This window comes from Delphinapterus leucas, chromosome 7 (assembly GCF_059928025.1).
Source record: "Delphinapterus leucas isolate spDelLeu-1000000601 "Yukka" chromosome 7, BTC_Dleu_Yukka2, whole genome shotgun sequence".
NCBI classification, from domain to species: Eukaryota; Metazoa; Chordata; class Mammalia; order Artiodactyla; family Monodontidae; genus Delphinapterus; species Delphinapterus leucas.
This window is the reverse complement of record NC_143135.1, coordinates 69,937,455-69,960,883: the sequence shown is the minus strand read 5'-3', so window position 1 is coordinate 69,960,883 and position 23,429 is coordinate 69,937,455. Positions and strand designations below refer to the sequence as shown.

General features: G+C 35.9%; 1 protein-coding gene across 4 annotated transcripts in view; it reads left to right on the top strand.

Moving 5' to 3' along the window:
- Positions 1-23,429, top strand: part of MRE11 (MRE11 double strand break repair nuclease) — a 70,937-nt gene that overhangs the window by 11,214 nt on the left and 36,294 nt on the right. For all 4 annotated transcript variants that reach the window (XM_089915405.1, XM_089915404.1, XM_022561353.2 and 1 more), the window contains 9 exons: positions 4,313-4,400; positions 5,721-5,862; positions 8,477-8,591; positions 12,618-12,803; positions 13,291-13,462; positions 15,020-15,100; positions 18,241-18,367; positions 20,936-21,036; positions 22,272-22,445. In XM_089915405.1, coding sequence (XP_089771531.1) covers positions 4,313-4,400; positions 5,721-5,862; positions 8,477-8,591; positions 12,618-12,803; positions 13,291-13,462; positions 15,020-15,100; positions 18,241-18,367; positions 20,936-21,036; positions 22,272-22,445 — 1,186 coding nt within the window. The remainder of the gene's footprint in view (positions 1-4,312; positions 4,401-5,720; positions 5,863-8,476; positions 8,592-12,617; positions 12,804-13,290; positions 13,463-15,019; positions 15,101-18,240; positions 18,368-20,935; positions 21,037-22,271; positions 22,446-23,429) is intronic.

Sequence of the window (23,429 nt, the reverse complement as noted above, 5' to 3'; positions counted from 1 at the left end):
AATTTTGGAAAATTCTTATCCAGTATGTTTTCTGTTTCCTATTCTTTTTCTTTCTGAAAATTATTTATATTTTACCCACTTCTTAATATTCCCTATAACTTTATCTCTTTGTACTATATTTTGGATAATATTTCCCTCTGGTTTACTAGTTCATGTAAAAAATAGACCAAAAAAAAAAAAAAAAAAAGATAGGGAAACTCTGAGAAAAGAAGACTACTAAGTAGTGAGTAGCTCAGTTCAATCCCTATCAAAATTCCAATGGCATTTTTCACAAAAATAGAACAACCAACAGGTACATGAAAAGGTGCTCAACATCACTAATCATCAGGGAAATGCATATCAAAACCACAATGAGATATCACCTCACTCACACCTGTTAGGATGTCTGTCATCAAAAAGATAAGGGAGAACAAGTGTTGGAGAGGGTGTGGAGAAAAGGGAACCCTTGTGCACTGTTGGCGGGAATGTAAATTTGTGCAGCCACTATGGAGAACACTGTGGAGGTTCCTCCCCAAATTAAAGATAGAATTATTATGTGATCCAGCAATCCTACCTCTGGGTGTATATCCAAAGGAAATGAAAATGGGATCTCAAAGAGGTAATCTGCATTCCCACATTCATTGCAGCATTATTCACAATGGCCAAGATATGGCAACAACATAAGTGTCCATCAGTGGAAGAAGGGATAAAGTTGTGATATATGTATGTGTGTGTGTGTGTGTGTGTGTGTGTGTGTGTGCAGATATATATGCACACACACAGCCATGTATATATATATATTCAGCCATGAGAAAGGACATCCTTTCATTTGAGACAACATGGATGGACCTTGAGGGCTTTATGCTAAGTAAAATAAGTCAGACAAAGAGACAAATACTGTGTGATATCACTTATACAGTATATGGAATCTGAAAAAGCTGAACTCATATAAATGGAGACTAGAATGGTGGTTACCAGGAGCAGGGGGAAAAGGGGAGATGTTGATCAAAAAAATATATAATTTTCAGTTTAAAAATGAATAAGTTCTCAGGATCTAATGTACAGCATAGTGGTTATAGTTAGTAATATTGTATTTTATACTTGAAAGTTTCTAAGAGAGCAGATCTTAAATATTCTCATTACGAAAAAGAAATGGCAGTTATGTGACATGATGCAGCTGTTAAGCTAGGTGTGTGTGAAGCTTAAAGTGGTAAGTAAGCTATAGTGGTTATCATTTTACAAAATATGAGTGTATCAAATCAACACATTATATACCTTAAAGTTATACAATGTTACATGTCAATTATATCACAATAAAGCTGGAGAAAAGAAAGTATATTATAATGCTACAATAATTTAAAAAGTGGTATGACTCATGAATTGATAGGCAGATAAGTGGAAGAGTATAGCAATTCCAGAAATAGCCACAATACATGTGGGAATTTAGTATTTGATAAAGGTGGTATCTCATATCTCCACAAAAAATATAGTTTATTTAATAAAAGAACTAGAAGAAACTGTTAGACATTTTAAAAAAAGATCTGGATGTGAAAAAGACTTTTCTAAGTGTTAACACAAACCCAGAATCCATAAAAAAAAAAAGATTGATATGTTTGTATTTGTAAAAGTAAATTTCTGCATGGCAAGAGCCTCCCCAAGCGAAGTCAAAAGTCTGGGTTCAACCAGGAAGAATATTTGCAACTCATGGCAAATTACGGTCTAATTTTCCCAATAGTTAATAGTTAAGTAGTTCTTTCAAGTCAATTAAAAAAAAATCCATGACTTAATAAAAATTAGGTAAAGAATATGGACATAGTTCATAGAAAAGGAAATAAAGTAGCATTTTAACATATTAAAAGAATATGAAAGATGCAGAATGAAGTATACTGATATATTTTTCTCCTATAAGATTGATATGGATCAGTAATTCTCAGTCCTGGGTGCACATTATCATTACCTAAGAATCTTAAAAAATACTGATGCCCAGTCTCCAGGTCATTTAATCTCTCTGAGAGTGTCTTGGACATTGGTGGATCTTCAAATATTCCTAGAAAATTCTAACATGCAGCTAGGGTTTAGAACCACTGGCATAGATTGAAAAAGCTTGATAATGTATTGGGTTGGCCAAAAAGTGCCTTCGGTTTTTAAGTAAAAATAAAAGACACATTTTTCATTTTCACCAAGAACTTTATTGAACAATGTGTTCATCCTTTTGTTCCACTACCTTCTGCCGTTTTTCAGGCAACTTCATAATTCCATCTTCCCAAAACTTTTTATCTTTTTGAGCAAAGAACTGTTCCAGGTGCCTTTTGCAGTCTCCAGGGAATTGAAATTTTTTCCATTAAGAGAATTTTGTAAAGATCTAAATAAATGGAAATCCAAATATGCAGTGTCTAGTGAATATGGCAGATGAATCAGAACTTCCAGCCAAGCTGTAACGGTTTTTGCCTGGTCATCAAAGCAACATGCGGTCTTGTGTTATCCTGATGGAAGAGTATGTGTTTTCTCTTGACTAATTCTGGATGCTTTTCGTCCAGTGCTGCTTTCAGTTGGTCCAGTTGGGAGTAGTACTTGTTGGAATTAATCGTTTGGTTTTCCAGAAGGAGCTCATAATAGAGGACTCCCTTCCAATCCCACCATACACACAACATCACCTTTGGATGAAGACCGGCCTTTGGTGTGGTTGGTGGTGGTTCATTTTGCTTGCCCCACAATTTCTTCCCTTCCACGTTATTGTACATATCCACTTGTCATTGCCCATCACAATTTGTTTTAAAAATGGAACTTTTCATTACATTTAAGTAGAGAATCACATGCAGAAATACGGTCAAGAGGGCTTTTTTCGCTTAACTTATGTGGAACCCAAACATCAAAGCGATGAACATAACCAAGCTGGTGCAAATGATTTTCAATGCTTGTTTTGGATATTTTGAGTATGTCGGCTATCTCCCACGTGGTATAACGTTGATTGTTCCCAGTTAATGTCTCTTTTTAATCGCTTAACTTCAACTGGCCTGCCTGACCAGGGAGCATCGTCCAGTGAGAAATCTCCAGCACGAAACATCTCAAACCACTTTTGACATGTTCGATCAATCACAGCGCCTTCTTCACACACTGCACAAATCTTTTTTTTTGCATTTCGGTTGCGTTTTTACCTTTCTTAAAATAATAAAGCATAACATGCCAAAAATGTTGCTTTTTTTCCTTCCATCTTCAGTATTAAAATGACTACACAAACCTTCACCAATTTTCATAAGTCTTTTTTTTTAAATGCCCCCTGATATGACAGCTGTCACATACAATCTAACAAAATTGTTTCAAATGGAGTTAAAGACAACTATGCGCTACTAGAGCCATCTTAGGGAAAAAACTGAATGAACCTTTTGGCCCACCCAGTATCTTGGTGGAGTAGGGGGAATTAGTCTCATGGATTGCCATTGTACTATGAGTAAATCATACAACCTCTGTGGAGGGAAATTGGCAGTAGTTATCAAATTTACAGATGCATGCGTTCCTTTTGACCTGACAGTTTCCTTCTAGATAGTTTCCTATACTCTCGCAAGGGCAACTTTGTACAAGATTACTTACTGTAACAATATTTGTAAAACAAAAGGCTGGAAATAGTCTAAATGTCCATTGATAGGTAACTACTTAAACACATTATAATAATCCATGCAGTGTCCAGCTAAAAAAATCACAAGGAAGCTCTTTATCTACTGATATGGAATGATTTATAAAGTATGTAAAGTGATAAAGGCAGGGGCCAGAAATCTATATTGTGCTACCATTTGTTTAAGAAGGAAGATGTATTTATTTGCTTTACAGGTATAAGATATTTTTGCACAGATACACTAGAAATTCCTAATGTTATTTGCCTCTGAGGAGAGAATCTTGGTGACTAGGAGCAAGAGTGGGTGGGAAACTTTAAGTCATCCAAGTAGTAAGTGATAGAGCTGGAGTTTTTAATCTAGGTCTTTTGGATTCCAGAGTAGATGTATTTCCCCTCCCGCTTCTACAAATAAAAACCTTTTATAAAGGCTTTGAAAATTTTGAAAGCCTATTTCCTGTTAATCAGATATTCAAATCTCTCATACAATTCATAAGCATCATATATTTGTATGGTTTTCTTTTAAAGTGTAGTACTTTGAGAACTTTTGAAACTTGAAATGAACTGCTGCCTAGGATTTTATCTTTTTAAAGCTCCAAACTAGTGGTCATTTGCCAGCTTAGATCATCCAGTTTGCCTATAACTGTATTAATTTTTTGGAGGAGGATAACGGGGAAACAGCTTTTGTCTCTTACAGAAACTTTTCTTTCTTTCTTTTCTTTTAAGGTTTCCATGGGTGAACTACGAAGATAGCAATCTCAACATTTCAATTCCTGTGTTTAGTATTCATGGCAATCATGATGATCCTACGGGGGTAATTATTGGGTTCTTAGTTTGTTGAAATTTTAGAAACGATCAGTTTAGTTTGTCTTTGGAAAGCATTCTTTCACTTCTTCCCAGCAATTTGTAGTCAAATTGAGTCAAAAGTTCAAATTGACATTTTATCATTCATAGAAGCTTTTATACTGCTTTTCTGATAATTTTTAAAAATCTGGAATAATAAATGGCATGTGACATACACATTTATTTCATAAGTGCCAAGGTTAACAATAAGTAACCAGGAGGAGGAATAAACACCTAACATTTGTATAATGCTTTACAGTTTACCAAGGGCTTTTGTATCTCTTATCACATAAATCTCACCTGTAGGAAATGAGGGTTTCATGAACAGTTTTAAATCTAAATTAGAACATCTTATTTTCTGTTTGATATGAAAGTACAGACCGTCCCTAGTTTATGAGGGTTCGACCTTAGATTTTTCAACTCTACAGTGGTGCGAAATGGATATACATTCAGTAGAAGTTGCACTTTGAAGTTTGAATTTTGAGTATCTTTTTTGGGCTAACGATACGTGGGAAGATACTTTCGTGTGATGCTGGGCAAAGGCAGCGAGGCACAGCTCCAGATCAGCCACAAGGTCACGAGGGTAAACAGCTGCTACACTTACAGCCATTCTGTACTCATACAGCCATCCTGTTTTTCACTTACAGTACATTATTCAGTATATTACACAAGATACTCCATACTTTATTGTAAAAGTATTTATACCTTTGCCCAACTGTAGGCTAATGTACGTGTTCTGCACATGTTTAAAGTAAGCTAGGCCAAGCTATAATTTTCGGTAGGTTAGGTGCTTTAACTGCATTTTTGACTTAACGGTATTTTCAGTTCACAATGGATTTATTGGGACCTAAACCCATTGTAAGTCGAGGAAGATCTTTAATAATAGGGCTCCTAAAATAATCTCAAAATACCTTTTTGTTTTATCTGGTCATTAATGTATTATAAATCACTACTTAGCTAGTCTTTTTTTTCTCACCTCTTAAGAGGTCTGCTTAATATGACAAGGCACTGATTTCATGGCTGTTTTTCATTTTTTAGTGGACAAGACATCATAAGTTTTGATGAAATGTTAACTTTGCATTTAGCATGTGATTCCAGTCGCAGTGGGTCACTTGTAATAGAAAAAGGATAGCGAATACTTTTACTATTGTAATTTTGTTTTGAGAAGACATTATCCTAATCTAGGTTTTTGTAACTACTATATAAAATATACTTTTAATAAGTAATAAATGATATGCAGATTACTTATTTTTAGATATACATTTATATTATTTGAAAATATTGTCCATAGGCAGACTCACTCTGCGCCCTGGATATTTTAAGTTGTGCTGGATTTGTAAATCACTTTGGACGTTCAATGTCTGTGGAGAAGATAGACATTAGTCCGGTTTTGCTTCAAAAAGGAAGCACAAAAATTGCTCTATATGGCTTAGGTAAGATGGTTTTATTTTACTATTTATTTCAATAAATGTTTAAATGTTTAAGCAGCTAGGAAATCAAATTCTGGAGTTAACTTTGCTGCTGTTTGGGGAAAAGTGAGGCAAATCTAATTATTCCTTATGGGTGACTTAAAAAAATGATAGAAGGTTTTGGTAGAAATTTTTTAGTATTTTATAAGCACCAATAGTCCTTGATACTTATTTTTAATAGCAGTTTTGGTGAAAAAATATTTTTCCTTTAGTATCTATTTATTGTTTATTTTTTCTTTTAGACCCAGATAAAAATCCTGAACATTAGCATTTATCGAGTAATTAGAAAAACTGCATTTTGATATCTTGGAAGTCTTTGAAAGTTCTAAAGTTTCACTGCCCAATACAGTAATCATGTAGATACTGGGCACTTGAAATGTGGCTAGTCTGAATTGAGATATGCTGTAAGTATAAAATACACATCAGAGTTCAAAGACTTAGAAAAAAATGTAAAATACCTTTGGTATTTTGGGTTAAATAAAATATCTTAAAATTAATTTCACCTGTTTCTTTTACTTGTTTTAATATGGCTACTAAAAAATTTAAAATTACGTATTTAGCCTGTTTTAGTAGCTCACATGATATTTTTATTAGTGCTAACCTAGAGCTATCATTTACAATGCTCAGAAAATTTCCTTTTCAGCTTCACTATCTTCAACTTATTTAGTGTCCAGTAGGTAAAAGCTTGTTTTTGCTAGGCTTTATTCCATATGAATGGAAAACTATTTTTAGAGTGCATTCAAAGGCTATATTTTGTGTTTTCCTTGGATTAAGTTCAGTTTGATTTGTTTTATGGATGCAATAGTTTTATTGATTTTGTAGTGTATAGAGTATTATAAAAATTATACTTCATGTTAAACCAACCTTAAAGTACCGCAAGAGAAATTGAGAAAAAATTTCACACTGTAGCTTCTACATAGTTTTTATTATTTTTTGAGTGACTAGCATAATAGAAGCCTTAGAAAATCTTATTTACTTCTTTTCTCTTTGTGTATGTTTTTTAAAGAATAATTATGATGGATGGTTTATTTAAATACTTTCTCTAGGAAGCTTATAGTCTTTGCCCAATTTTCATAATTTCGCCAACAAGTAGAAAAGCATCGTGGTTATCTATATTTTAGAGATGTGGAAAATGCAATCAAGGAATTATGTCTGATTTTGCAAGTGATAGAGCAGGAAGTGGAATATGCTTTTTTTAAAAACTACTAACAGGTATTTTAATCACTGTAACGTTAGGGATCATATCTGCAGAAAATGTTTGATCCTCCTACTTTCAGACTAAGGACAGATCCCATTATGCCTCAGTCACTGCCAGAAGCAAACTGCTTCAGACATCCATTTTCTCCCAAACTCTCATCTCATCCTGTTCTGTTTTCCTTAACTGGACTGTCTCTACCCTCCACCCACTCCTCTCACCCCAGCTCTGTATACTCTAGAGCTCTTTTTAGTTAGCAAATTCCCTCATTTCATCAGTCTCTAAATGCTGCCTGTACTCTCTAACCCTCAGTGAAACTGAGTGGCCCCTGAGGTTACTGTGTCCCACGAAGTTCTCTCGTGGCCTCTTATGGGCTTTAGGGCAGAAGGGGTGGAGGGCAAGTCACTGTTCTCCTTGCTTCCTTTCCTGCCTGCAAACACCCTTGAAGCTAATTGCCAACTGGCTAAACTGCCTTCTCCATTCCCTCAATTTTCTTACTTGCCTACCTTCCAATTTTGTCAGTGTTCTCAGTGCTTTGACACCCAAGTAGGTCAACCTTCTAATGCCCTGGATTTTTTTATGTCTTGGCTTTTTTGTTCCAGTTATATGTTCTGCATGCCACCATCTATTTCATTGGCCACACTAGGAATTCTTTTTAGAAGCTAGACCTCTTCTAGCTCTTGTACTTATGTGGTGTTGGCCTTTCTTCCCAGCCCTTCCCTAATCACTCCATAAAGTAGCAACCTTGTCCTCCCAGTGATAATCCCCATCTTAGCATCCTGACTTTTTTCCCTTTTATAATATTTAAAATTCAAATTTTCATGTTTAATTGTTTTTGTTGGCCTCCTTCACTAGACTAAGGTGATCCTTTGGGGAATAGGAAGAGTTATTTAAAAGTCATTAAATTATTAAAAAGCACAGTATTTTTATTTAAAAGCATAATATACATAAGATGACTATTTTTAAATACATTTTTAATCTCATCCCCTGTAATATCTCTTCCTGTGTATTTTACAATGTATATGTTAAATCAAAAGTACATATATACTTAGAATAAATAAAGGGAGAGTGGAAAACAATATTATTAGAAATTTTAATAAGAATTTGAGCATAGAAAACTCAAATTTTTATTCCACATTTTCCAGATCTTGAAAGTATATATGCTTGACCTGGAAAACATTCTTCAAATGCAACTAACTGCTTAGCAGCTGTCAGGCATGAGCCTGGAACATGTTCATTTGTAAATAATGATATCAGATTTCAAATATCTCTCTAATAGGAAAATGAAGTACTCAGAGAAGCACATAATTTAGAAGCAAAACATATTCGTTTTTTAAAACCGAGTAAGAAACCACTTTTAAAATAATGTAATATCCATTTCAGGATCCATTCCAGATGAAAGGCTCTACCGAATGTTCGTCAACAAAAAAGTAACAATGTTGAGACCAAAAGAAGATGGGAACTCTTGGTTTAACTTATTTGTGATTCATCAGAACAGGTAAAAGTAGTCTCTGAAAATTTTTGAGTCAAGTATTGACTCAAAATGTCTGTTTCCAAGCTTACCTATTTCAGTAAAATGCTCCTGATGCTTTGAAAGTTGTCAGTGCAGGATCAGGCAAGACTTCGATACGCGTTGTGTGACTGCATCTTGAAATTTTTTTCAGTATATATTCATACTTACAAAGAATATTTCTAGCATATGGATAAGAAGAACCATAAAATGAATAATCCTAAATTCAGAAAGAAGTGGAACATTACGAGTACCCTACCGCATGCCCTTTCCTGACCACACCTTTTTCCACAAACTCCAGAGGAAGCACTGTCTTCAATTTTTATTTCATCTGTCCATAGCTTTTCTTTATTGTTTAATCACATACACATCCATTATGAGTATTTTTTATTTAGTTTTGGTATAACTGGAACACCATACTTTATATTTTGCAGTTGGCTTATCTTCTTCAACGTTATGTTACTAAGATTCATCCATTTTGATGCTTAAAAGGGTAATTCATTTTCGTTGATGTATACAGTTCAGCTTTCTCTCCTCTTAGTGAGTGTTTTGTGTTTTGTGTTATTTCCAGATTTTTGCTTTTTTAAACCTTCTTGTTAGGAACATTCTTATAGATTTTTCCTGGTACATATATACAAGTGTTTCTCCAGAATATTAAATAGATCAACTATTTGATCAACTATAGATCAACTAGATCAACTTTCTTTTGTTAGTAGTTTTAAGAAATTTAATCTGTTGGTGGGGTGTAGGTTTGATTGAAAGGAATAGAGATTTGAAGAAGCAAGATTTATTATGTGATCATTATAGTAAAAAAAAGTGTGAGATGGTAACAGTGATGGTAGTGAGAATGATATGTAAGGGACAAAGCTGAGAAGTTACTAAGGAAGAATCTAAAGGGATTTGGGGCCTGATTATATAATTTATTATTTATTGAAGAGATATCTATTGACAGCACAATACTCTGGTACTTACCCATCACTGGTACTAAGTGAAAGAAAGGCTTTAGGGGGCAATCTTATGTTGCCTTATGTATATTCTTCAATAAACAGTGTGAGTTAAAGGAGGAGCAGTCCAGAGTTTTGATATGTGTGGTCTCCATATAACAAACTGGGAGTTTGTTCCTTCTCTTGCTGAGGGCTTTCCAGTTCTGCTACACTTTGTACTTTCCCAAGGTAGGGATAAGTCAGAAGGAACAATTATCAGCGATTCCAAGCCAGAATGAAAGTTTGGAATGGCAGCACTGGTAAGGGGAATGGGTAGTATAATGTTGGTATGGCTGGTTACTGGTGATGTTAATAATCTTGATCATTCAATTAAGGTGGTGTAGACCAGGTTTCTCCCCTGTAGAGGTCCCATTTTCTACTTTGTAATTAATAAATATTGGGGGAAAAATACATTGAGACTATGTGAACATCCTGTTTCAACTTAAACTTTTGCCCACAAATTTTAGCATCCATTGGTGGATCTTGTTTCCAGCAATTAATACTGTGGTGTTGTTTCTGATTTTTTTTTCCCCTCATTCTTTTTATAATTATTAATTGAAATTCTTCTGTTAGGAAAATTTGTCCCTTCTCATTTATTTACTTATTCATTCATTTATTTATGTTACTGTGGACTCAAGGATGTTTATTTAATTCTTTGAGTTATAATCCAATCCTTTAATTTTTTGATGTTGTTTTTGTTGCTCAGGTTGTTTCAACTCTGACCATTGGGAGCTTTTTTACATTGGCTTCTATGTCCTTTCAACATGCCCTCTTCCTTTTTGTTTTTTGAGCATGTCCTTAACCTTCTAGTACCACAAGATGCTCCTGGCTCATCTTGTATTTTTCTCCTCAAGCCCTGGAATCAACCACTTCTCCAAGGAGCCCTAATTGCTTTTATTGGAGAGTGGTATTTTGAAACCCAGATATGGCCGCTAAATGTGCTTATTGCTACTGTGGGTCTCTTAGCCCTCATGACTAGAGTTAAAGAAATATATGTATATTCACTAATCCATGCATACATGTCTGTATGTATACATGTGCTAAAAAAAAAAACAAACAAGCACGAGTTCATACTGATTCGAATCCAGCCCTACAGGATTCATTTTTGTCTTTTCTTATTTGTGACTTCTTTCTCTAACAGTTAGAAACCTCGATTGTATTATCTACGGTATGTTTACTTTTTTTTTTTCAATACTGGTTGACATAACAAAGTAATTTCAAAATTGCTGACCCATAGCCCTGTGAGAAACAAATTTGCCAGCTAGGGTACAGTGCTTGTATGTTATTTTAGTCCTTAGCCTTACTATATCTAGTCAAAAACACCACTTTCTAAAGTTACTTCGGTCAGTTCCTTTTCCCTTACCCCTTCATTGTGGTTATAATAGTTTTTTTTGTAATGCTGTTAGGTTCATTTGTCATCCTCTGCATTCTTAGGTACTTCTTTTGTTACTGTTTTCAGGGTCTTATAAAAAACAGGTTTTCTCATATTAAGCGAGAATTCTTGAGCCTTTTACATTTTACTTTATTTTCCATTTGTTTCTATATGTGGACCAGTTTCTTTCTCTTGCAGCAAAAGAAGGTAAACCCAGAGCAATTTTGTCATGCAAAATATTTCCACAAAGATGTTTTGATCAGCTTCTAGGTCACAAATCAGAGTCAGCCCACCAGCATAATCTTCCCTTTACCAGTGCTCCATTAAAGCATAGTTACATCATGTCGTATTTGAGTTATTCTGCATTTCTTCAGTAATTGTGATAGGATCATAACATTTTTTACATAAAAATGTTTTTTACATAAATATTCCTAGATACATGAGCTTCTCTGATTTCACTCCCTGCTCTTCCTTGCATTCATTCTGCTTAGCCACGCTGGTCTCCTTGCTGTTCTTGAACTCACTGAATACATTCCCATGTCAGCACCTCTGCCATCAGCTCATCCCTCTGCCTAGGACTTTCTTCCCATGCACACCTGATCCCTCCTCTAAGTTCTCTGCTCATTTGTCTCCTGTCAGAGATGCCTTCCCTGACCACCCTTTGTATAGTAGCCTCCCTTTTCCATGTAATTTTTCCCTTTATTTTTCTTTATAGCACCTGTCACTACCTGACAAATTTTATATATATATATATGTGTGTGTGTGTGTGTGTGTGTGTATGTATGTGTGTGCATGTGTGTGTGTATGCAGATACGTAAACATATTGTATTATTGCTAATTTCCCCCACAATGAGCAAGGACTTTGTTCATTGCTATGTCTTCAGTATCTAGAAGAGACCTGGGAAACCTGACACATAGTAGACACACAGTAAATATTTGTTCAATGCATGAATGTCAGTTTGCCTTAAGTGAATGCTGGTTGAAGTATTTGAACACTTTTACTTAAATTCTCAGTGATATAAATCAGTATTAGGGAAAACTTTTTTTGTCTTCCTCTCTTTGGGTTTTCACATATCTTAATAATAGCAGCTAATCTAGGTATAAAATGAGAGTTTGAAAATCACATATTCATACAATATTTTATTTATATTGAAAACTTATCTCTGTAAGACTGACATTCTCATTTTTATAGTCAGTAAAAGAAACATGTTATTAAAAAAATGATGGAACATATTTAGAGTTTTGACTTTATTTTACAAAGCTTAGACTTAACTCACTTCCCATTTTCTATACTCTGGTATACACTCAGACCAATTTATAGGTTTTTACTATTTTTAGAGCTCATGCTTTTCTGACTTTCCCATAGGGGGAGTTATTCCTCTCTAAAGCCTTTCGTGATCTGCCTCTGTATGTAGAATTGACTGCTTTCTCCTTTGAGGCTTCTACTTGTCTGTGTCCTGCAAGTTTGTAAACCCTTTGAGGGCAGGAATTAGATACTGTCTTTGCATCCCCAATCCCTTGAAAGTTTCTGGCATATAGAAGGGATGTAATAAATCTTTAGTTAATGGAGAAAGAAAGATCTATACAGACTTACTTATTATGAAGTTTTTCTGTATCTCTGGACATTTATAATATTTATTTTTAAAAATCTTGGCATAGGAGTAAACACGGAAGTACTAACTTCATTCCAGAACAGTTTTTGGATGACTTCATTGATCTTGTTATCTGGGGCCATGAACATGAGTGTAAAATAGCTCCAACCAAAAATGAACAACAGCTCTTTTACGTATCACAGCCTGGAAGCTCAGTGGTCACTTCTCTTTCCCCAGGAGAAGCTGTAAAGAAGTGAGTAATTATTATAGTTTTTAAATCAATTTAAGAAAAATTTGCTATGATAGTCTAACCATCTCATAGGCTCAAGGTACTGATGATGCTGTTATTTATTTGATAGATTTATTCGTAAAGATTGATCATTCAATACAGTCTTACTGTTTGCCCAGATTTTAAGCTGTTTTCAACAGGAGAAGATCCCAATGGTATTAATGATTTTGCTGCTCATTAGGCCAATTCAAGACTAATGTTTTTATTAATTAAATTTTAAGTTAAAGTGCTGTAGGAAAAATGATGTATGAATGGATTTTATTTTGGGGAAGAAGAATGTTTAAGTTTTTTCCTGGGATACAACATTAAGATTAAATTACTAAAAACACTTTTGAAGGGTGTGATTTTATAAATAATTTGTAGAAATTTAGAAATATGATAGTTTTGATGTGCACATTTTCCTGAGGAAGTTTGCAATGTGACTATGCTTTCATTCCCCTCCTCATTTCAGACACGTTGGTTTGCTGCGTATTAAAGGAAGGAAGATGAACATGCAGAAAATTCCTCTCCACACAGTGCGGCAGTTTTTCATGGAGGATGTCGTTCTGGCTGATCATCCAGATGTTTTTAACCCCGATAATCCTAAAGTAACCCAAGCCATACAAAGCTTCTGCTTGGAGAAGGTAATTCTTATAGATAAAGGTCAGTGAGATCTGCTTTAGTTGAGAGGTAAATACTTCAGTGGAGTAGAGGGAAGTCATTATATTTGTTACATTCTCATGAAGCCTGTAAGGAACCACTGTTGTTTTATAAATGAGTTCAGTTGTATCAGATTTATAATAGGGACTTCCCTGGCAGTCCAGTGGTTAAGACTCTGCCTTCCAGGACAGGGGGAGCAGGTTCGATCCCTGGTCAGGGAGCTGAGATTCCCACATCCCTGGTGGCCAAAAAACCAAAAACATAGAACAGAAGCGATATTGTAGCAAATTCAATAAAGACTTTAAGGATGGTCCACATCAAAAAAAAATATTCCAGAGGGAGGAATGTTATAAATAGAAGAAACTTTGTTTAATTAAGCCCCTCTCCCAGATCCTTTCCTCCTTCTCAAAAACATATACGTAATCTTTTCTCTCTTTTTATCCTAATTTGATAATTTGTTCATTTTATTAATGAAAGCAGGCAGTGGCTTTGATTGGAGAATGGCAGGATGTTATGGTAGATGAGGAGAGCCTTAGCCTCTCTAATAATCTCCATTACGCTAATAATCTCTATCACACATCCCTTTCACCCTGAAATCTCCCTCCAAATAAAATCTTAAAATGTGTGCTATGCACCTTGTCACTTCAGTGTAAGTCCCATACCTCCCACCATGCAGATTGCCATCCCTAAACCACTGCGGAAATTCTAGAGCCACTATGAAGTTGGGTGAATGCATTTAATAATATGGAACTTGACAGCTTAATAACATTAATTACTGACACTTATTCAGTTCTTACGCTGTGTAGGCTCTTCTGCTTTGCGTTTTATTCTTATAAAAATCATGATAATGATAATTATCACTGATATTCATTGGCGGCGTATATATTCTGGACACTGTTGACAACATTTTGCATTTAATCCACTGAATAATGCTATAGGTAGGTAGAGTCTACCATACACATTTTATAGAAAGAGGAGCTGAACCTTAGATAAAGTAACTCGCCCAGTGTCACGGCTTACTAGCAACATGTAACTCATATAACTGGAAAGTTTAAGAGTTTGCTGGTTTCAGAATGACTAGATCCAGAAACTCAAATTAAGACTGTAGTTTTCTCTGTTTCTGTGTCCAGTTCTGTGCCACCTAGTCTGATGGTTTCTGTCTTAAGCTTCGCTATAAGGAAGGCATTTTCACTTGGTGGCCCACAGACTTACATTGTCCTTACAGCTGAAAGAATCCTTTTTTCCCAGTAGTTCCAAATAAACCCCTAGCATTGAGTTTCTCTGGACTGAGGTCATGTACTTGTCCCTGAACCCAATCTCTGAGGCCAGGGAGAAGGAAAATGAATGGATTTGTCTTGGCCTAGTCAGGGAGCCCGGGGTCTCTCAATCTTGGCACAATTGACATTTTACTGGGTAACACTTTGTTGTGGGAGCTTGTTCTGTGCATGGTAGGATTTTTACAAGTCCTCTCTGACCTCAACCACTAGATGCCAGCCGGTAGTACCTCTTCCCCCTAGACATGACAATATCTTTATTTTGAGATTGAAGAAATGCTTGAAAATGCAGAACGGGAACGTCTGGGAAATTCTCGACAGCCAGAGAAGCCTCTTATACGACTGCGAGTAAGTCCTCTTCAGATAAATTCAACTTTATTGATTTTCAGAGGAGAGTATTGTACAGTTTACATGGATATTTTGGGAAAAGTACCAAAGAGAGTACGTATACTAAAAAGAGCAGTCATCGTTGGTGGAAAAAATAATAAAGCAGCCAGGATTTGATTTAATCATAGTTTCGTTTTGATAGGTTTGGGTTTTTTTTCTCTCTATTTTTCTCTTTTTCTAAGTAGTCTATTGTATTTGATACGTTGGCTGTGCTCTCTGACTTCATCGTTTACTGTTCCCTTCTCTCCCTCCCTTCCAGACACTTGGCCTTCTTGTAATTCCTCAGATGCATCAGACATGCTCTCACCTCCTCCAGATCTGCTCAGATGTCACCTCAGTGGGCCCCAGCCTAATTAAGATTGCAACCCCCATACTCTCTCTCCAACACTCCTGATTTCACTTCCCTTCTCTACTTTTTCTTTTCTTTTCTTCCCACAACACATCCTCCTAACCTACTACACCCAATTTATTTATTTTGGTTATTGTTTGTCCTTCATTACAAAACTGTCAGCTCTGTAGAAGCATGGAACTTTGTGAATCTTCTTAACTAATATATCCAAAGATCCCAGAACAGTTCCTGACACATAACAAGTGCTTGATAAATATGTGGAAAGAATTGATAAGTATTTGACAGTATTAGAAAAGTCTAAGAAATTGAAGTGTTTCCTGTGCCTATATGCCTGCTTATCTTTTCTATCATGATACATACAAACAAACAAATAACAACAGACTTTTTTTTTTGCCCCTCTGCCTTTCCCTTCTCCTAGCTCCTGCCCTTTCTGATTTTCTTTCAAAAAAATACATTGTCTATATTGCTCATGTAATACTCTCTTCCTCAATCCACTATAATCAAGGCTCTGACCCCACCATCTAAGGTGGAAAAGATGACCTTCAGTTGTCAAATTCAGTAGATTTTTGTCATCTTACTGAATCACTCTTCGGCATTCTCTACTACGAATGATGTTTGTCCCTTCCTATCTTTCAGTTAGCCCTCTGTTCAGTCTAGGCATATGGTCACCTATAGAATGACAACTCCCAAATTTTTTTTTTTTTCTTTGCGGTACGCGGGCCTCTCACTGTTGTGGCCTCTCCCGTTGCGGAGCACAGGCTCTGGACGCACAGGCTCAGCGGCCATGGCTCACAGGCCTAGCCGCTCCGCGGCATGTGGGATCTTCCCGGACCGGGGCACGAACCCGTGTCCCCTGCATCGGCAGGCGGACTCTCAACCACTGCGCCACCAGGGAAGCCCCCAAAAGAAGCCTTTCTTGACTTCCCTTCAGAGTCGTTGCTTCTTCCTTTGTGTCCTCAGTCTACTTTGTACATACTTTTTTTTTTTTTTTTGAGTTTGCCAAGAAAGAGAATGGCTTTATTACATCTCACTATCAGAAGATGTAATAAAATGTTATATATACGTATATATGTAATAATGTTTTATTAAATATTTTTTTAAGTTTTTTTTTTTTGGCTGCACTGCACGGTGTACATACTCTTACAGCACCATCACATTCTGCTTGCAATTACTTCTTTATATAGTTTATCTTCCCAGTCAGCTTGTGAATTTCTTCACCCCTGGCCCTTACCCCTGGCCCTTAAAAGAGTGCCTGCACATTGTGGACACTCAGTAAAGTTTGCTTAGTGAACGAGCTTTGCGACTTTTAGGAACAGAAAATTACAAATAAAACTAGGCTGGAGTACAGTTTTTAAAAATGTCTGAAGAGTTTTGGGGAGGCCCAATAGCTTGAGCATTTGGCATTTTCTGTTTTAGAACATGGCAGCAGCTGTAGAGATGGTCTGGGTAACAGAAACATAGTTGCTTCGGGGGAACCACATAGTTCTCTTTATCAGGGCAGAAGGTCCCAGGTTCCTCATCTGTGTCTGCCTGATACCATTAGAACCAACCAGACTTGAATTGAAAATTGACATTCCTTTTTCTAAACACACTAAATTATTAATTCATTAAGGAAACAAAAGAACAAATATTTTCACGTAAGTAGTATTCCAGAAGTACATTGTGTTGGCTAGAGGACGCTTACTGATTCACTAATGCAGTGAGCAAATGTATGTTGAGTACCTTCTTTCTGCATGCTGGTGGGCGGGGAGGAGGGCCACAGTGATGGTAAAATAGACGAGGGTTACAGGAGGCGGAGGTGTGAGGAGAGACAATCAACAAATAGTGAATACATGAACAAACTCTTAGCTAGTGCTAAGTGTGATGAAGAGGGTAAGTGGGGTGGAGGTTAGGAGTAATCTGGAAAGGCTGGTGATGTGTTACGATGCTGATTCCCAGAGCATACTTTGAGAACAGCTAGTTTAGGAGAACAATTATATCTCTTAGAAAGAGATGTAGTATTTTTCTTTGTAAAGAGCTTGGTACCACCATAGACTTCTTTAGAAAGAGCCTGCCTTGAGAGCAATTATTAGTTCTTTTGTAAATAGAAACAGTTGGCCCTCTGTACCTGCACTTCTGCATCCACGGAGATGGAGGGCTGATTGAACTCCGCCATTTTATGTAAGGGACTTGAGCATCCACAGATTTTGGTGTTCTTAGGGATCCTGGAACCAATCCCCCGTGAATACCGAGGGATGACTGTACTGTGTTTTGAAGGAAGGTGATCATTTCTCAAAGCTCACAGACTAGCTTCTTTTCTTCCATGGATTTTCCCAGCATTTATTTTTGTCTAGTGTAAAAGCTTATCCCTACATGATAGACCAATTAACAAATGCATCTAGGGCCAGCATTTTGTTTTGGTAGAGAATCTCCTTCTGTTTTAAAAGTTTAAAAAAATTTGTTTAGAAATTTCACATCCTTTTCAGATGATATTCCTGGTACCTAGACTGCTGGTTTTATCATGGGGAGATGTAATTTTCTGACACTGTGGGAATTCTTATTGTATCTTGATTCCATCAAACAATGTTCTGCATAAGTGTAAACCTTTGAAGTTTTATTTTCTCAGTAGAATAAATGGTATAACATCATCATGATCTTTAAAATGAATTGTGGAACGTTAACATATTAACTTAAAAGTATTACACATAAACATGAATACTGAAATTGGTGATCTGTTTTTTCGTAGCCTTCATAGCTTATTCTGTATTTCCAGGTGGACTATAGTGGAGGCTTTGAACCGTTCAGTGCTCTTCGCTTTAGCCAGAAATTTGTGGACCGGGTAGCTAATCCAAAAGATGTTATCCATTTTTTCAGGCGTAGAGAACAAAAGGAAGACACGGGTAAGCTAGTTATCTTTACAAATTAAAAAATGCTCTTATAGGCTTCACATAAATCAATCTCTAGTAAAAGTATAAAACAATAATGGAAAATGTTTTATTATGATTCTTTCTAATATCTCAGACAAATAAACTGATAATTGGAATAACTAAATCTCTTCTAAAAATTAGATAGAAATCATTTGTAAACTTGTGGATATCAATACAGAAATGAAGCCTTTCGTAGTTTTTTTAAGACGTGCTGCTGATTGACAACATACTTTAGAGAGAAAGCGTTTAAATATCTACTATTTACTATACATTATTAATGTTCAGAGAACATACTCTCAAATTTTGCAGGGCTAAATATTTCAGCTTTACAGTGTACAGTGATTTAAGAAGACTCCACTCTTTTGAAATAAGAGGTGTCCCAGAATGTTAAAAAGATATGTACTTAAGGACTTAAGTTTGATGTTTCTATTGATCAGATAATTAATTTCCAATTAAAGTTCAAAAAAACAAATTGCCCTTATTTTAGCATTTATCAAAAACAGGTCATCTGACTGAAGCAGTGCTTCTTCTTAAGAAGTATTGGTCCTTTTAAATACAGAGGCTCATCTCCTTAGAGCTATCGAGTCAGAATTTTCATAGAAAAATATGGCTCTTGTTTACATGTACGCTACCTTGATTTTTATTAACCCCGATTTAATGAGCTTCTGTTTTTCATAGTGAAATTGTGATCACAATGGTGTGTGCTGTTAATTCAGCCTGAAACAGTCATTTGGATATTTAAATGGAGCTCATAGAATACTGTTTTAGGGGGGGAAAATCCATATCAGAGAATGATATTTTTATGCTATGAATTTTAGCTAGTTACTTACTGATGGTGATTTACTTTAATTGTCCATCCTTATCAATTCCTTGAATTTTTTGGGTGTAGCATTTGTGAGAATGTGGAGTATAGAACCTAGTACTTTATGTTACTTGAGTTTCATCCATTGTCAGTTTTGTTCTCATGATCCCTTTTTTGTTTAAACATTAATTGCTGAATGGAAACAGTGACCTTTTGTATATCTTATGAAAGCATGAAATTGTTTGTTGTTTTGGCCAGCTCTGCTACTTTAACTACATGTGTGACATCATGCAAATTACTTAATCTCTGATGTTTTGTTTTCTTGCCTACAAAATCAGGATAACTGTGCCTGCCTCAACAGGATTGTTGTGAGGGTTAGATGATATACTGTGTGTAAATGGTCTTAACATAGTGTCTGGCGTAGTAAAATATAGTAACCATATTTATGAAGCAATATTAGTTCTCCTGTCTTGAAATTCAAAAAAGATTTCTATTCACTTGTCCTCACCACTTTGTAAGAGGCACACTGAACTTTGTGCCTCTTTACCCCCTTAGCCATTGCATAAACTTTTCCCTCTGCCTAAAATACTTTTTCTTTTTCCTTTTTTGCTTAGTAATTCTTATTCATTCTGCAAGTCTTTTTTTTTTTTTTTTAATTTATTTGTTTTTATTTTTGGCTGTGCCAGGTCTTAGTCATGGCACGTGGGGTCTTTGTTGCAGCATGCAGGATCTTCAGTTGCGGCATGCGGACTTCTTAGTTGCAGTGCAAGTCTTGAGTCAAATGATAACTGCGTTTGCTATCTGCATGTTATTTTCAGCCTTCTTTGAGAAGAATTAATTTATTTCTTCTCTGTGTGTCATATTTTCTGTTCTTACCTCTGTTGTAGCACTTACCATCTTGTATTGTAATCATTTGCTATTATGGGCGGCATCCTGTCATTTTATCATTGTGTTTTCCACACCAGGTCACACATGTGCTAGACAGTTAATATTCATTTCCCTGACAAAGGTTATGAGCAGAGCACCTACTGGACCCTATGCTTTTTGACTTCTTGCCCAGTATTCTTTTTATTCCGTACCTGCTGTTTTTTGAGACAACCATCCTGCCTAGGAATGAAGCAAATGTGCTTTAAACCTACTTCCCATTTGTCTCACAGAATATTAAAAAGATTTGTGTTTAATGGCCAAGATTTAATTAAATTAATAATTTTTTCTGTTTCATCAAGGACTTTCTTATGTGAAACTGGCTTTTTGTTTTGTCTTGTTTTGAACTGTGAGTACAAAGTGATGACTCTCAGTAGAGCTCAGAGACACTGCCTTGACTCATCCCAAGGAACCGGCAGTTTTACCCACGACTGCTTTTGTATCATCGGTGCAAATGTCAATACGGTGGAAGAGATAAATAACGTCTTAGTATTATTATGAAAGTACGTTTGACCTTAAGCCCCCTGAACCAGTATGGGGGACTCCCAGAGATCTGTGGACCACTCTGTGAGAATAGCTCCAAGAGACATACTACTTGGAGATTTGGAAAAGAAATACAGACTTTGGGGAAATGACTCTAGATATTAGCAAAAATGACATGTTTTTGCCTCAGAATTTCCTGGGTTGAGCAAACTGACAGTTGATAAAGTTTGGCCATACCTCCTTCACTGACAGCAACCTTCAGTGAGTTTGGGCACTTTAACATTAAAAGAGAAACTGCTACTTTTTTTTTTTCATGGAATTCTTTTTTCTAGGAGAAGAGATCAACTTTGGGAAGTTCATCACAAAACCTTCAGAAGTAACAACTCTAAGGGTAGAAGACCTTGTGAAACAGTATTTTCAAACCGCAGAGAAGGTAATTTCTTAGTTACAGTTCTCAGTTTAGATAATGGCTATCTTATAATAACAGATTTTAATTTAAGATATGTGTAATTGTTAGTTTAAACAAAATGAATCCTCAGAATGTCTCCATGAAGTAAGCAGGGTGACAACTACATTCATTTATAGTTATTACGTATCAAGAAAAATAAGTGCTTAATTAATGTCAGTCATTAATATTGTTATTATTGTGTCTATTATTGTCAGTGTTGTTATCCTCTTTCTTTTTATCGCTACTACCTAAGTCTGAATCCAGGATTTAATTTTCTTGCATCTGGATGTAATTTCAGAGTTACTTTATTAATAAGCCACTGGATGGTGAAGCTATTCTTATTTTTGTGGGTATATGCCACTTTGAGATCCTCTGGTTGTATTAGCTTCCTATAGCTGCTGGAATAAATGTCCACAAACTTAGTGGTTTAAAACAACACAGGTTTATTACCTTACAGTTTTGTAGGTCAGAAACCAGACACTGGTCTCACTGGACAAAAACTTGGTTTTTGCTGGAGGTGTTGTCAAGGCTGTGTTCCTTTCTGGAAGCTGTAGGGAAGATTCCATTTCCTCATCTTCTCCAGCTTCTGGAGGTAGCCGTGTTTCTTGGCTCCGGGCCCCCTTCTTCCATCTTCAAAGCAAGCAACGCTGGATCTGTCTGGCCGTCATTGCCCCGGATACTTCTCTGTGACTCCCTTCGGCCTCCCTCTTCTATTTTCAAGGATGCTTGTGATTACACTGGGCCCACCTGGATAGTCCCTGATAATCTCCCGCTTTTGTAGCAGCTGGTTAGCAACCTTAATTCCATCTGTAACCTTAATTCCCCTTTGCCATGTAACATATTCACAGGTCCCAGAGATTTAGGATGTGGACATCTTTAGGGGCCATTTTTCTGCCTACCACACTGGTTAACCTGCTCTCTTAGTCGTCAGCTGCTATTTCTGGACTCTGTGTCCCAGCCTCTCAGGCCTCTGCATTTTCACAAGTCCTGTACTCTACTCCTGTTTCTTGTTTTTACTTTGCTTTTTCTGGCCCTTAATATTTATCAGTAGGCTTAATTACCGTCCATTGATTTATTTTGTTTTGCTGTGTTTTCCCTCCAATAACTAGATGACTTTTTTGTCTTTTTCTCTGGTAAAATTATTCTGCAATTTCCCTTGCTTATACAGAATTGTTTTGTAAGGAAGATGCTGCATCCAGTGATGTATATGTCTCTTACAGAACGTGCAGCTCTCACTTCTAACAGAAAGGGGAATGGGTGAAGCAGTACAAGAATTTGTGGACAAGGAAGAAAAAGATGCCATAGAGGAATTAGTGAAATATCAGTTGGAAAAAACACAGCGATTTCTTAAAGAACGTCATACTGATGCCCTAGAAGATAAAATCGATGAAGAGGTGAGTAACTAATTTGGGGTGGAAAATCTATTATTTAGATAGTCTCTCCTTAAGAGTAGCTGTAAGTTTCTTTCTGGTAAATCACTAACTTCACGATTTGTTTAGTTTCCTCATCTATAAAATTGAGATCATAAAGTGAGGATTAAATTAGAAAATGTCTAATAAGTGTCTAGAACACAGTCTCAAATATGATTGATACCCAGTGAATGTTAGTTTTGTTGCCCATAGCTAGTATCTTCTCTTGAAGATCATGAAAGTGCTTTAAAATGAACCTCATAGGGTGAAAATGTCTGCTTATCTCAATTTTTTATTAAGTTTTGATTGAGATTTTGAATTTCATCTAGGAAATGCAGTCCCTCTGAGCATAAAAGCAGAGGAAAACTCTTTAGATTTGACTACATAAAATTTTTAAATGTTTGCATGTCAAATTGTCAAAAAACAAAATGAGAAGGTATCGACATGGAGAAAATATTCGTATGTGGGCAGAACAAAAGGTTAATATTCTTACTACATTAAAGGGCTCTTATGAATCTTAAGAAGAATATTAAACATTTCAATAGAATAATGAACAGAGGACCTGAATAGGTGGTTCACAAAAGAAATATAAATGGCTAATAGGCATATGAAACCGGTATTTAACCTAGGATAATCAAAGAAGCTCAAATTAAATGTATTTTTTATCTATCAAAGTGGCAACAATTTGAGAAAGATACTTAGTACTCTGCTGGTAAGAGTATCAGAGTTTGAACAGCTGCAATGAAAAGCATTTTTGCCTTCTTAAGCATGTCAAGAAGCTTAAGATTTGTCCTTTAACTCAGCCCTGGGAGATTTTCCTGAGACAATAATGAGATAGAGATTTAGAATGGGGAGTAATTTATGTCAGTGTTATCTGCAGTGGGGAAAAGTTGGAGATGTTTTGGTAAAATAAATGTTGGCACATACACAGTATGGAATACTATGCAGCTATTAAAAATTACACTTTTG